The sequence below is a fragment of the Alligator mississippiensis genome, chromosome 6 (assembly GCF_030867095.1).
Source record: "Alligator mississippiensis isolate rAllMis1 chromosome 6, rAllMis1, whole genome shotgun sequence".
Taxonomy (NCBI): domain Eukaryota; kingdom Metazoa; phylum Chordata; order Crocodylia; family Alligatoridae; genus Alligator; species Alligator mississippiensis.
This window is the reverse complement of record NC_081829.1, coordinates 10,032,101-10,046,289: the sequence shown is the minus strand read 5'-3', so window position 1 is coordinate 10,046,289 and position 14,189 is coordinate 10,032,101. Positions and strand designations below refer to the sequence as shown.

General features: G+C 42.9%; 1 protein-coding gene across 1 annotated transcript in view; it reads left to right on the top strand.

The window, feature by feature from the left end:
* CHUK (component of inhibitor of nuclear factor kappa B kinase complex) overlaps positions 1 to 14,189 on the top strand; it is a 43,773-nt gene that overhangs the window by 18,768 nt on the left and 10,816 nt on the right. The window contains exons 9-15 of the mRNA XM_014605008.3: positions 1,777 to 1,912; positions 3,124 to 3,318; positions 4,222 to 4,324; positions 6,983 to 7,106; positions 8,273 to 8,424; positions 12,607 to 12,668; positions 13,937 to 14,046. Of these exons, the coding sequence (XP_014460494.2) occupies positions 1,777 to 1,912; positions 3,124 to 3,318; positions 4,222 to 4,324; positions 6,983 to 7,106; positions 8,273 to 8,424; positions 12,607 to 12,668; positions 13,937 to 14,046 (882 nt within the window). The remainder of the gene's footprint in view (positions 1 to 1,776; positions 1,913 to 3,123; positions 3,319 to 4,221; positions 4,325 to 6,982; positions 7,107 to 8,272; positions 8,425 to 12,606; positions 12,669 to 13,936; positions 14,047 to 14,189) is intronic.

Genomic DNA, 14,189 nt, shown 5'->3' with positions numbered 1-14,189 from the left:
ATATGTCAGCATTCAGTGGACACCCTCGTGAGACTTTAACCAAAACTTTTACTCAACATATGAGACCACCTTTGAGTCAGGGAGTAAGTGCTCTTTCATCTATCAGTCAAGATGGCATTCAGTGCAGCAATAACTTCTGCTAGAAGAACGAACAAATGGCAAGCTTTGGTGGCTCTACCATTTAGTTTTCTATGGAAGCAAAGTGATCATGCACCCATATCCTGCCTTCCTGCCCAAGGCAGTAACTGATGTCCGTTTTAACCAAGTCTAAACTTGCATAGTGTGTGTTAGAAGCAAAGGGTTAAAGGCTGTAAAAAGTTCCCCAAACTATCTTTCTCCTTCCCTTACAGATGATAGTAAAAATCAGGTTGTTTCACCTTAACTTCAAACAGTATAGCATAATGGAGAGATTTACTAGCTAATCTTTGTGACTTCTTGTAAAACTGAGTGAACATACGCCTAGTGGTATTTGTACCATCTTGGACATAGTGTCATTGCAGTCTGAGAAGCAGCAGGATGGAACACATTCCATACACCAGTTAAACATCTGGTCACTAGATTAACATCTGGATGTGGTGCATGGCTTGACAGGACAGTATTCCAGCCACCTTTTAGGATTCTGGGTTCCACTTTCTTCAGTGGTTTGTACTGCTTATCAAATTATTCTAGGAGTAAGAATGTGTAAAGTCCACTTGAAGAAAAAAATGATGGTTTTCTTCATAGTTTTCTTTATAGTTACTAACCTATAACTAAAGTTCTTCAAAATGGCCTCTGCACATTTCCAGTCCCTGCCCACATTCCCCTTTTCCTCAGAGTCCTAATCAGAAACCCAGATACAAGCATGGTAGAAAGAACCAAGTTAGCAGCAGCACCGTGCCATGCTTTATCGTATTGTTCTGAGAACATTCAGGAATAGTAAGAGGGCGCACAGTGAGCAATGACAGAGTATTCCACTGAGTACTACTGCATATGTAGTCCCATGTGTATGCATGTGCAGAGGTCACTTGAAGAACTTTGATTACAGGTGGGTGACCTTTGTTTCTCTTTTGGCTGTTTGGATAACACTGGGGCCTGACTTGGAATGTCTGCTTGCTAGGAAAAGCAGCAACAAAAGCAGTCTGACACTTCTCCACTCTAATCTTGTTGGTATGGACATCTAAATCTAACTGCAACCAGTGAAAGGTTTGTGTTAGACATAAACATTGTTTTGTCCCCCTAATTAAAAAAAAAAAGTTTAGATCTATTAACATAACATCAAGGTGAAGTGGTTTAAAAAACCCAGTGAATACCCAAGAAGCTCTGGAACAGCATTGTCTCCAGTGCTTGGCCATAAAGCATACATATGGAAGACAATACTAGATTCCCTGTATGCCAAAATAACACTACTGTTGATATGTTGGCTTTTGTCTTATGTTTGATTCATAGATGCTAGGGTCGGAAGGGACCTCAACAGATCATCGAGTCCAACCCCTTGCCTAGGCAGGAAAGAATGCCAGGGTCTGTTTTTACTGTTCAACTTTACTATTATACTAATATATTTTTTTCATTCAGATAAACTATTTTATAAACAGGAAAGATAGAATGGAGGAAAAATACCTTGGATAAAATTCTGCTCCCATTGCATGGGAACTTTGTTATTGATTTCAATGGAGCAACATGCTCACCCTTTGTACATGCTTCTAATAGTTACAGGGAAATGTATGAATTCATTGGACTTCTCAGTGTAAGATACCTGCTTTTCAGTTTTTATTTCACCTGTCAATACTTTTGGTTTAGTATAATTGTAGAACCAATGGAAAATTGGTTACAACTGATGCTGAATTGGGATCCACAACAAAGGGGTGGAGGTGTAGACCCGGAAAGCAGTCGTCTTAGATGTTTCCTGTTAATGGATCAAATACTAAATTTGAAGGTGAGCTTAAATGTTTAAACATTGAGAATGAAGGGCTCTTGGTGGGAAATGAATGAAAATAAAGTGAAATTTTAGCTGATCTGTTTGTTTTTTGTCTTGAAATCCTGACACCTTCCAGATCAAGGTCATGAGGAAAGTATTCTCCCTTGCTTCAGGTCTTATAGGGACTACCTAAGTCTCCGTGGAAGTTTGTGATGCCTTTAATTTTGCTCTTCTTGCTTGGCCGCTGAGTAGCCAAGAGGCAGTGGTTTTTGCCCCTCAACTGCTTGGGAGAGGTGGGGGGGTGGCACATGGCAAAAAGAATGATTAAAGGTGCTGCTGTGCCATGAACTTCTGCCACAATTTAGGTAGGTCCCTACTTATATGTTCATGCCTGGATCCAGTTCGTATATGAAGGCAAAAATACCACCAGCAGTATGATTTGCTTAGTTTTATTTTGGCAGCCAAAGAGTGGTCTTACAACAATGTGTGCCATGCATTGTGTGCCAAACCTAGGTAGCGTTTAAAGAATGTCAAGGCTAGATTTCTATCCCTTTACATGTTGGAGTTTTGCTGAAGAGTGGCAGTTCAGAGGAGCAGTGTGTGTGGTTTCAGCAGTACAGTTTGTGCTGCAGAATTGATTCAGCAGTGTTGGGGCTGATGTGCACTTTAGTGTTTTTGGACTCTTAGGTGTAATAAAAGTCTGGTTTTAAAACTCTTCCTACTTTGGGAGTATAGCAGTTATCCAGTGCTTTGTCCCTGAATCTCCTGTTATTTCGTTAGTCAATTTTACATTTCTTTATTAAATTTCTGCTGTCCAGAGCAGCATGTTCTTAGTCCAGTGGTGCTCAACCTTTCTGCCCCAGGGGCTAGATGGGCAGTGCCCGGGCCCTTCACAGGTTGGATCCAGTTGGTGAGCTGGATTGGCATGTGGGGCGGGCAAAGTGGGGCTCCATCCAGCCTTGCAGGAGGAGGGGAGCCAGCCCAGCCCCAGGGGAGATGGGGACTAGCTGGCCCTGTGGGGTTTGAGAATTTAGTAGTGGGGGAGGGATGATGGTATTAAATGCCACCCTTCCCACATTACCAGATTTCCCCACCTGTGAAGAACCCCGCAAGCTGGATTTGGCCCATGGGCCAGAGGTACAGCACCTCTGTCTTGGCCTGAGGATTTTTCATTCCTTTTTTATCCTTGAAAGAAATGGTAGCAGTTCTTTGGTTGTTGTTTTTTACAGATTGTACATATCCTAAATATGACTTCTGCCAAGATTGTTTCATTTCTCTTGCAACCTGAGGAAAGTCTGCATTCGCTTCAGTCTCGCATTGAGGTTGAAACTGGAATAAGTACTGGAAATCAAGAGTTGCTTTTGGAAATGGGGGTTTCCCTGGACCCTCGGAAACCTGCCTCCCAGTGTGTTATTGATGGCGTTGTAAGTGTATTTCCATTTTACTCCATTGATGTCACGTCTGTTCTTTTAAATACGCATGTTAAAATCTCAAGGAATATTAACTGCGCTACTCTCGTTCCATCAGTGATTCTAGTTTAAGTTGTTATCTTAACAGACTTGGTTGTATCTGTTGCTTTGTAAGAATAGGTATGGACTAGACAAGCTTCAGCATCCCTTGCTTGGCAATTAAATGTTATGAATAACTGAATACATTTTGCATTGCAATTTGAGTATCTACTGTATTGGTTTCACAGTTGTTTTTCATGGCTGTTCCTCAGCTAGAACAGTGATTCTCAACTAGAGTGCTGGGGCACCCTGGGGTGCTGTCAGATCTTTTGAAGGGTTCCATGAGGTGGGAGGAGATAAGTGAGGTGTTAGGAGATAAGCACAAGCTCAGGGTTGTCCCTGCCTGGACGATCCCTCATTCCCACTGCCAGGATCCTTTGAAAGGAGGTAAACCCTCTAATCTATAAATTTAGTTTTTGAAATTGAGTGCCACTCAATTTATAGAAATTATGGAGGGGCGCATCAAGTCTTAAAAGGTTGAGAACCACTGTCCTAGGCGCTCCCTGCTGTGGTTTCTTGTGTGCCATGCTACACGTTTCTGCCTCCCCACCCCAGTGCCTAGGTTTTTTAAAAAAGTATTCTTAGTCCCTTATTAAGCACATAAATAAAGTAGCTTAGCTTCCCACAGTGCTTAGTACTTTGCCAGTGCTTAGGAAAATCAGCCTTTCAGGGTAAAAAAAAAAAAATCATGACTGTGTGTTAGTTGAGTAATTTTTTTTTTTAATTAGTTTATACAGTCCTGTAACAGTGACCCTTTGGGTGGGCAGGAGGTGTTTTTAATCCTCTCAGCTTACACATTTCCTCTCCTTTCCTCACCAGAGAGGCTGGGATAGTTACATGGTTTATTTGTTTGATAAAAGCAAAACTGTCTATGAAGGTCCCTTTGCTTCCAGAAGTCTGTCTGACTGTGTAAATTACATCGGTAAGTATATTATATTTGATGTTGAACCTGAGTATGCTTCAGCTAGCTTAAAACCAAAGTCTGACTTGTCTTCAGTGCCTTCATGTGTACCTTACAGAGCCTCTGAACATTTTCTTGCCTTTAAGCTTTTGTATCTTTTTGCTAAAAAGCTCTGTGCCCTGGGGGAACGTTCCCCAGTTTTACTGCCAGTAAATAAACCTCCCGCAAATACCACCATCCCGTCAGCAGCCGAGTGGGGCAAAGAGAGTTGTGGAATTCCATAAATTGGAGATGAAAACAGCCTGCATGACCTGACCTCATTGCCAGCTCTCCTTGTATGCAGTTCTAAAATATTTTTGCTCTAATCCTTTGTGTGGTTTAGGCCTCCAGTGAATATTTCACTTTTGTATTAAGTATGCAGTAGAGCCAGGAGTGAAAGCCAGGTCTTCCATCAGTTTGGTGAGTACTCCAGAGACCTAAACAACACTAAGCATTAGAGCAAAAGGATTTTCAAACTGCATAAATTATTGAAGGAGAGCTGGTGATTAGATCAGGTCATGCAGATTGTTTCCATCTCCAGTGTATGTGATTCCACAGCACTCTTTGCTCCGCTTGGCCTCTGACGGGGTGATTGTATTTGTGAGGGGTTTATTTGCCTCTTTCTGTCCTGGTGAATATTTATTCTATGCACATGAAACAGCTTTAACAGAAGTGAGGGAGTGTGTCCCCATTCCAGGACTCTCAGTAGTCTGGGTGTTCTCAGGGCACTGTCCTGAGAGGTGGGAGACTTGAGTTTGACTTCATTCAGACAGAGGAGAGTGGTAAAACCAGTTTCCCACATTGCAAGTACTTTAACCCTTGAGTTATTGGGGGGAAAAGGGGGAGGTGGCTTCTGCTTCTGCCATGTTTGGTGTAGTGCTTCATATATTAAGCGTGGTTTGAAAATGCCCTTTGGCCCAAGCTCTGTAAGTGACACAGAATGCTTAGTATATGGATCCCAATGGTGCTTTCCCTTGAGGTCAGAGTTGAGGTTCTCAACGCTGTCCAAACTGAGGTTCAGAAGTAGAATTTTGGTCATTGGAGGAACTGTGATAACTAGGGGTGCATTGATAAAGATTTTCTTGGCTGATACTGATAGCCGATTATTAACCGGACATTTCAGCTGATACCGATCCGATAACCAATTTATAGGAATACAGCCGGGCAGAGTGGAGAGCAGTGCCCTGTGGGTAAGTCTGTGGAGGGCAAGGGGCATGGAGGGAGGCAGATTGAGGCCTCCACAGTGAGGGAGGGTGTGGGCCTGGGGGTACTGACCAGCCAGGGTGGTGAATGGGACCTGGGGCAGAGAGCAGGATGGAGCTGCAGGCAGCTCATCTAGGGGATCAGCATCCTGGCGCTTAAAAATGGCAGCGGGGGTGCTTGAACAAAAGCTCGTTAAATGAGCTTTCGTTCAAGTGCTGTCGCCACCATTTCTAAGTGGGGACACTTTTAACCAGAGCAGAGCCGAGCAGGGTGAGGGCGGATGTGGGCTCAGGGCTCTCTACTCTGCTGCCTTTGCTGCATATCACTAGCCCGCCTGTCAACAGGAGACACAACTCACTGACCCCACCGCTGCCTGGTGGGCAGGGGACTTGCGGCTAATGTGCAGCCCCTGGAGCAAAGGCAACAGAGTAGAAAGCCCTGAGCCCACAGTGGGCAGTCCGCATCCACCCTGCGCACACATCTTGGGGGGGGCACATGCCTTCCCCAGAGGGTGTGGGCAGCCACCCCCTGGACGAGCCACCTGTGGCTCCATTTTGCTCATGGCCCCAGGTCCCATTCACCATCCTGGCTGAGCAGTGCCCCCAGCCCCTGCCCCACTCCTTCCCTTACTGTGGGGGCCTCGATCTGCACCCCTCCCCTCCCCCCCCACCACTCGTTTCCCTCCACACTGCCCAACTGCATTCCTGGCCACATGCATGCATTTGGCTGCACGCATGCATGTGGCATCTGGGGGCCCCAGCCAGAAGGCATATTATATTTATTGGTATCATTATTGGCTACACCAGCCAAAAAAAGCTGATAGCCAATAATGTTAGTTTTCCTTTCATCGGCACTGATCCAATATGGCACTGATATATCAGTGCACCTCTAGTAATAATAAAACTGTAAGTCAGTGGAGGCCAACCTTTTTAGCAGGTATGTCACAAATTAGTTTCCAGTCCTCCCTGAGTGCCACTCTGATTGCTGTCACCTGCCTGATTTGCTGCTCTGCTTTCTGCTCCCTGCCTTGTGCCCCCTGTCTTCTGCTCTGCTTTCTGCTTCCTGGCATATATGCTGCTTTGCAGCCTGATCCCTCCCTGATCTGCCATGTGCCACACATAGGCTGCCAGTGCCACTTGTGGCACTCATATTGCAGGTTGGCCACTTCTGACTTTAAGTGCTTCCAGGCTTAGGAGGCAACTGAGCAGCAGCTTTGAGGACTGCAGTTTTCATAGATTTCATAGACATTAGGGCTGGAAGAGACCTCGGAAGATCATTGAGTCCAGCCCCCCGCCCGAGGGGCAGGAAGTCAGCTGGGGTCATAGGATCCCAGCAAGATAAGCATCCAAATTTCTCTTGAAGGTGTTCAACGTAGTGCCTAGGTGCCCTTTTTGTGGTTTAGCCCTTAGTTTATCTCTCTCTCTCTCCTGTGTGCAGTACAGGATAGCAAAATCCAATTGCCGATTTCACAGCTGCGAAAAGTTTGGGCAGAAGCTGTCCATTATGTGACTGGGCTGAAAGAAGATTACAGCAGGCTCTACCAGGGGCAAAGAGCTGCAATGTAAGTCTCTGCTAATTTGAAAACTGGGGAGACTTGTACAAAAAGTATGGGGTCTGAACTGAAATGCATGGCAAGTAAGGCTGCTGACAGATGCAGAACCCACATCTACACCCCCCCCCCCCCCCCCCCCCCCCCCCGCACTTTTACTGGAAGAGGCGTTGTATTAGTTCAGTCTGGTTCTGCAGTGTCTATATAGATTGTGTGCTTCAGCGAGGCTTTTTGTCACTTTCATCTAAAGCTGATTCAATCAGCTATTAGATAAAAGTGCCAAAAAAGCCCTGCTGAAGTGCCCGATCTATTCAGACTTTGGGTGAGCAAGGTCAAACTAACAGTGCCTCATCTGGGCATGTGCTGGGCTCAGCATGGGGGTGCATGGAGTTTACAGTAAAGCACCATTTTTTTCTGTTTTTCTTTTATGTCTGTAAGCAGCTTATATGATTGTTGCCTGCCCACCCTTTTGAAGTGCTTCGCTCTTTACCACCCTAAATTTATATGGTAGATCCTCTTTGGATTTCCAACTGATCGCTCAGAGGTATCTCTTCCATCGCACACATTCTAGATGAAAACTTCATTAAATTGGAATTCAGTTTGAGAGTACACAAGAGTAATTCATGGGGAGTAAAATACATCATGGGGCAGAGTAATTATTCCCTAATAAGTATTAAAAAAATCCAACAAATTCCAATTTAAGTTTAATTTTAAAAGAAATCCAAAAATGTTAAGGTCAGTGCATACATGGGTAAGGTAACTGAGCTACCTTGCCTGCCTTGAACTGATGAAATAGTCAAATAGTTATGATTAGTGCATGGTAATGACTTGTGGTCCTAAATGAGCTTAAACTAATTTTTAAAAACAATCCTGGTCTGCTGGGGTCACTCTAAGTGGGTAAGGCTAATAAAATTGGAAAATTAAAGAAGAGTCACTCTTCCCTATTTCACAGATAGGGAACTAAGGCATGGAGGGGTTGTGACTTGTCCAGTCAGTAGCACCATAAGAATCATCATTTTCATAGATTGTTTTTAAAAGAAATTCATGATCACCTAAAGCATTCCTTTCAGGTGCCAGAATTAAGTTTCCTCACTGCAGTCAGTTCTTCGTTATCGTTGTTAATTTTCATTAGTTTTTTTATTAATTTTAAGAAATGCTTTTTGTGCTTATTACTCTAGGTTGAGTCTCCTCCGATATAATGCCAATTTAACCAAAATGAAAAATAATATGGTATCAGCATCTCAGCAACTGAAAGCAAAGCTGGAATTCTTTCATCAGAGTATTCACCTTGATCTGGAGAGATACAGTGACCAGATGGCTTATGGAATATGTAAGCATTCTAGGAGTATTTCACTTAGAACAAGTCAGGTGGGACCTCCTGGATTGTCTAGTGGGACCTCCCTTCTTTGGATCATGCTGCATAACTGGTCACTGCTGTTGCTATTTAATACACAATTATATTATGGTTAGGCTTTATACTGAAGCCTCAGTGAAAGTGATGGTGAGTGCCACACAAACATGGAACCTTGTCTGTACACAAACATGGATAGATTCAGAGAATTTATAAGGTGCAAGGTACAAGCAGATGGACGGTTGGGGATGAGTTCTGATCTGAATGAATGAACATGGTAGCAATCAGCTGGTTTTATTGGTGTTTTTGTCACTGTGTTTATTAGTTGGGGATGGAGATTTGGGGAGGGAAAGAGGAGGAACGAGAATGTTGGGGAAGATAAGGGAGAATGAGAAGGTAGTAGTAGTAGATGGAGTGTCCCTGCTTCACACCTACTTCCTTGGGGTTGTAGAAGAGTACTGGAGGTATCATAGCAGAGACGTGTCCTACAAATGAGTAAGAAGGGGGTGAATTGGGGGAAGGTTGATTGTTGTGTGGACTTCTTTGGGGATTTTTCCCTTATGGGTGTGTGATGGGGGAATCAAGACCTCACCTGGTAAGGATAGTCATGTGCAACAGGTGACTCCTGACCATCAGCATGTTACAGTCTACGCTCACAAGAGAGCAGTCAAAATGGGAACGTGAAGACTCTACATCAAATTGAGAAATTGGACGATGTCAGGCATGAAATTAAGAGATTAAAGATCAATATTCTAGGTCTGTGTGAAACACATTGGAAAGAGGCTGGAATTATTGTTTCAGAAGATGTGTAGATCATCTGTTCAGGAGGCCAGATGCACAAAAGGGTGGTTGGGTTGATTTTGGAGGAAGAAACCTCAAAATGTTTGCATGGCTTTTGGACAATATCTGATAGTGATGCTTGTGAAAATAAAGGCTAAACCTTTCAGCATTGCACTAGTACAAGTTTATGCACCGACGGCTGAAAGTGGGGAAGAGGACATTGATTGTTTCTATGAGGACCTTGATAAAGCAAAACAATGAAGACCTCAAGAAGTGGTCGTAGTGATGGGTGACCTAATTGCAAAAGTTGGTTAGGAGGAGTAGATAATATTGTTGGACCTCATGGACTTGGTGAGAAAAATGAAAGGAGAGAGAGATGGATTGGTTGGAGAGTTGCAAATAATCAGGTCATTATGAACACGGTTTGAACGCCACTTGAGAAAAAGGTATACATGGAACAGTCTCGGAGATAACGTAAGAAACCAAATTGATTACATCATCATCAACAGAAGATTGAGGAATGCAATTCAACAATCGGAAACTTACCCAGGGGCTGACTGTGGAAGTGATCGTGTACATGTAGTATACACCATTAAGATATGGTTGAGGAAACCTGAGTAACCAAAAGTGACAAAGAAGCTTGATTACTCAGTTCTAATGGAAAAAAGATATGATTAAAGAGAGGTACACAGTTGCAGTCAAAAACCATTTTCAAGAACTTGAAGATGAAGGAAATATGTTAAACTGGGAAATTTTCGAAGAAGCACTAGTTGAAACAGCCAAGGATGTCATTCCATCAAAAGTAAGGCAAAAGAAACAGAAACGGCTGACTGAAGAAATCCTTGAACTTATGGAAGAAAGAAAGATGAAAACCCATAGTATGGAAGAGTATAAGAAACTAGACAAAAGAATTCAATCAAGGTGCAATGAAAAAAAAGAAAAATGACTTGATGAAAAATGTAGAGACAGAAAAACAAAAGGATAAAGATGTTACATCAGTGTATAGAAATATCAGACATCACAGGCAAAGGAGGATGTACTGCTAGGGGATGTATAAAAGCCAAGAATGGTGATGTAATTATGGAACAAGAACAAGTATTAAAAAGATGGACATACTATACTGAAGAGTTAATTCACAGCAGTCAAGAAAAAAAGCCATCTATTAAGAAGAACATGGACGGTTTCAAAATTCTTAAGTCGGAAGTACAAGCAGTTATCAACCGAATGAAAACCAAGAAAGCTGCGGGGCCAGATGAGATTACAGTAGAACAAATAATGTTTGGAAGAGTTTGGTATAGAAAAGTTAACAAGTGTTATCAGTGAGATTTATGAAAGTGGAGTAATACCTGAGGACCTCAGTAAATCGATCTTTATTGTGCTCCCCAAAAGACCCAGAGCCACTGAATGTGAACTCCATTTAACCATCATTTTAATGAGCTATGTGACAAAGTTCTGATGGTGAGAGTTAGACATAGAATAAGACCAGAGTATGTAAAAGTGCAGTGTGGTTTTGTTGAAGATCAAAGTACAAGGAATGCTATCTTCATAGCATGAATAGTTTTGGGAGAAGGCAGTAGAAATGAGGGAAAGACCTTTTCTTGTGTTTTCTTGTTTATACCAAAGCTTTTGATAGTCACGCATGAGGCATTAATGAAAATGCTGGAAGAATTGGATATTGATGGTAAAGACTTGAGAATTTTAAGAAACCTCTATTGGGACCAAACTGCGGCAGTGAAGATAGAAAATGAACTAAGTGATTTATTCCAAATTAAGAGAGGCATGAGGCAAGGCTTTGTTTTTTCACTTGATTCATTCATCTTGTGAGAAAATACCAAGGGAGATTAAGGATTTACCAAGGCTGATTACTGGTAGACAGAATTTGAACAACTTGTGTTATGCTGCTGAGACAGTCTTAATAGCTGATTCAGAAGAGAAGCTGCAAGGGATTTTAGATAAAATTGGGAAGCTGGATAACATCAGATGGTAAATGCGATCATTAAATAAAACAGAGTAGAGATGGCAAAAGACGCATTTCTGAAAATGAAAAAGATATTGACAAATAGTAACATTTCTGTGGGTATGTAGTTAAGAGTCTTGGATTGCTATGTTATATGAGTCCTCATGTATGCATTGGAATAGTGGACAATATTGCCAAGTATGGAAAGTGAATTGAAGCGACTGAGATGTGGTTCTTAAGGTACATCTTGAAAGTATGTTGGACAAGTTGCACTTCAAATGAAGAGATTTTGTTAAGAGCAGGCTGCAGGAGGAAGCTGCTGATTAACATCAGACAGAGACAGTTGGAGTTTCTTGGACATGTTATAGGGAAAGAGGAAATTGAAAGTCTGGTTGTAACTGGAAAGATTGAAGGAAGGGACAGATCGTGGAAGACAGAGGCTGACTTACGTCAAGAGTCTATCTAAATGGATGAATGTATTGACACTGGAAATTCTGTATGCCTCAAAGAGAAGAGATCTGTGGAAGACCATGATCACCAATGTCCTGTTTGCATATAGTACTTAGAGAGAGAGACATGCCTGTAAGAGAGATTTATAGAAATAAAGTCCATAGGACTACTGCATCACCCTTTTTAACCTCCTGTGTAACAGTCCAGAGAACACCACCCAATGATTTCTGCACAAAGCCTGGTATTTCCGGATTGTGGGGGTGATGGTGATCAACTGTTGGAACATTTTACGTAGGGATCCGCTGGACTCTTCATTACTTTGGGTCTTTAAATTGAGACTGAGCATCTTTCTGAAAAATCTTCTCTGACCCAAGCCTGAGAAATGGAATGAATGTAGAAATTACTGGGTGGCTTCGTGGCCTATGCTGAGGCAGCTAGTGCTTCATAATGGTCCCTCTGTCTTAAGCCCTTGAGAATTCTCTTTTTTTGGGGGGGGAGTGTCAGGTTGGGTTTTCTGAAGTGTTTGGGATCTGTCCTAACCTTGCAAAAGCCAATGTTTGTACTCTCACCTCTAGATCCTGTGGCACAGAGAAACTCCCTGCACTCAGGCCATTTGTTTGCAGGATGATGAGGATTATCAAAAATACTAATACTGATTAGAAATACAAAAGGCCAGAATTTCTTCTTCTTTTTTTTTTTTTTTTTTAAGTGTAAATTCATCTGCTCAGTTTTTCAAACAGGCTGAACTAAAAAAAAAAAAAAAATGATGTTACTAAAAACTGCCTTCCCAGCTTGTCAAGAATTCAGGACAGTTTAGATTCCTAAAAAAGGAGTTATATACTTAATTTTATGTGCAATTTTTTAGAAATCTGTGCGTATGTGTATACATTTATAAATTAGATCTATATGCCAGGTCTAGTTTGTTTCATGTCTATGTCTTTTCTATGAATTAACCAAACTCCATTTTTTTTAAGCTTCTGAAAAGATGCTCAAAGCCTGGAAGGAAATGGAAGAAAAGGCCATTCATTGTGCCCAGGTATGGAATGTAAAAGAGGTTTGCTTACTTTGGCTCTTGGGTTACAACTTTCTTTTCTTATGGCTCTACCTCAGTTAGTTTCCAAGACATCAGATTGCATCTCCTTGAGGCCTACAGAATGATCACATTCAATTTGATCAACCCCTGACCTTTGTCGCCAGAAGTCCCTTCCCTTGCCTCAGAAGTACTCTGTGGAAATGGGGGGTGTTGCCATCTTGAAACTAGGGGGAAAAAATCATATACTAAAAAAAATCAAACATCTACTATAACTTAATTTAATTTTAAGTTTAATTTTTTTTGTCCTGATTAATGTTCATTTATGTAGTATTATCTAGAGGTGATTGCATAATAGCTTAAAATACAGTTTTATTCTTGTATATTATATGTGGGGGGAAGGGAATGTATGTGGAGGGTGTGTGGTTGGGGAGTGGGGGCGTGTGGTGGGTAAGGGGCTGGGTGTGGAGGGGTGTTGGGGTATGTGGTTGGGGTGTGTAGGAGGGTGTGGGTGGGAGGGTCTTTGGAGTCTCCAGGGAGTGTGCAAGTCCCTGGAGGTGCATTTTGTGGCATGTTGCAGGGTCCGTGTCGCCCAGCCTCATAGGGCACAGCTTCTGCAGCATGTGGGGCCAGCCTAGCTTGGCCCCATAGCTCACAGCTCCCTGCACTTCTGGCTCCCTTTCCCCCAATGGGAGTCTCTGGCCACTGCCTTGGTGAAGCCCTTACCTAAATTTCCACTCTCATAGGCAGGGAGGGCTAGGAATAACCGGCCGGGGAGCAGGCACAAACTCTGCCAGGCAGAGGCTTCTTGTCTCCAGTACCTAAGGGCTGGGGGTGGGTCAGGCAAGGCTGGGGTGGGAAGGGGGTGGTTGCTTAGCATACAGAGCCGCATCTCCTACATGGAGGCCCTGGCTTTCAGAGGGACAGTCCAGGGCCAGAGCTTACACAGGGTTTATGGAGGGGCCCCATGGGCCAGATGAAATTGCCTGGCGGGCTGGATCTGGCCCGCAGGCCATATTCTGCCCACTCATGCTAGTGGGATGCAGCAGCACTGGGTGGTGGTGGTGGTGGCTGGTTATTAGACTTGTGCTGTCTCATACTTTGCACTTGTGGCATGCTTCCCAAAAGGGTTGGTCACCATTAAGTTGAACATTTGAAGATCCTTTTGTCTGTTTTATATGTTACTGCTGCTTGCTTTGATTGACTGGGGGGGAGGAAGATATCACTTTCCATTTACAATTTAGGAGCTACAGAGTTACTTTATTCCCCATCAGGCTGGAGATATTGCTTACCTAGATGAACAGATTATGGCTCTGCACACAGAGATTGTGGAACTGCAAAGGAGTCCGTATGCAAGGCGCCAAGGAGATGTTATGGAGGGCCTGTAAGGACAACAGCTTTTATGTTTGCTTATTGAAATCATTACAAAGTGTAAAAGTTTTTGCTTTTTCATGTCTGTCTTTTTGTTTGGATGAGGAAGGTCAAGTGTGTGTGTTGTGAGGTTTCCCCAATGCTGTGGCATTGTCC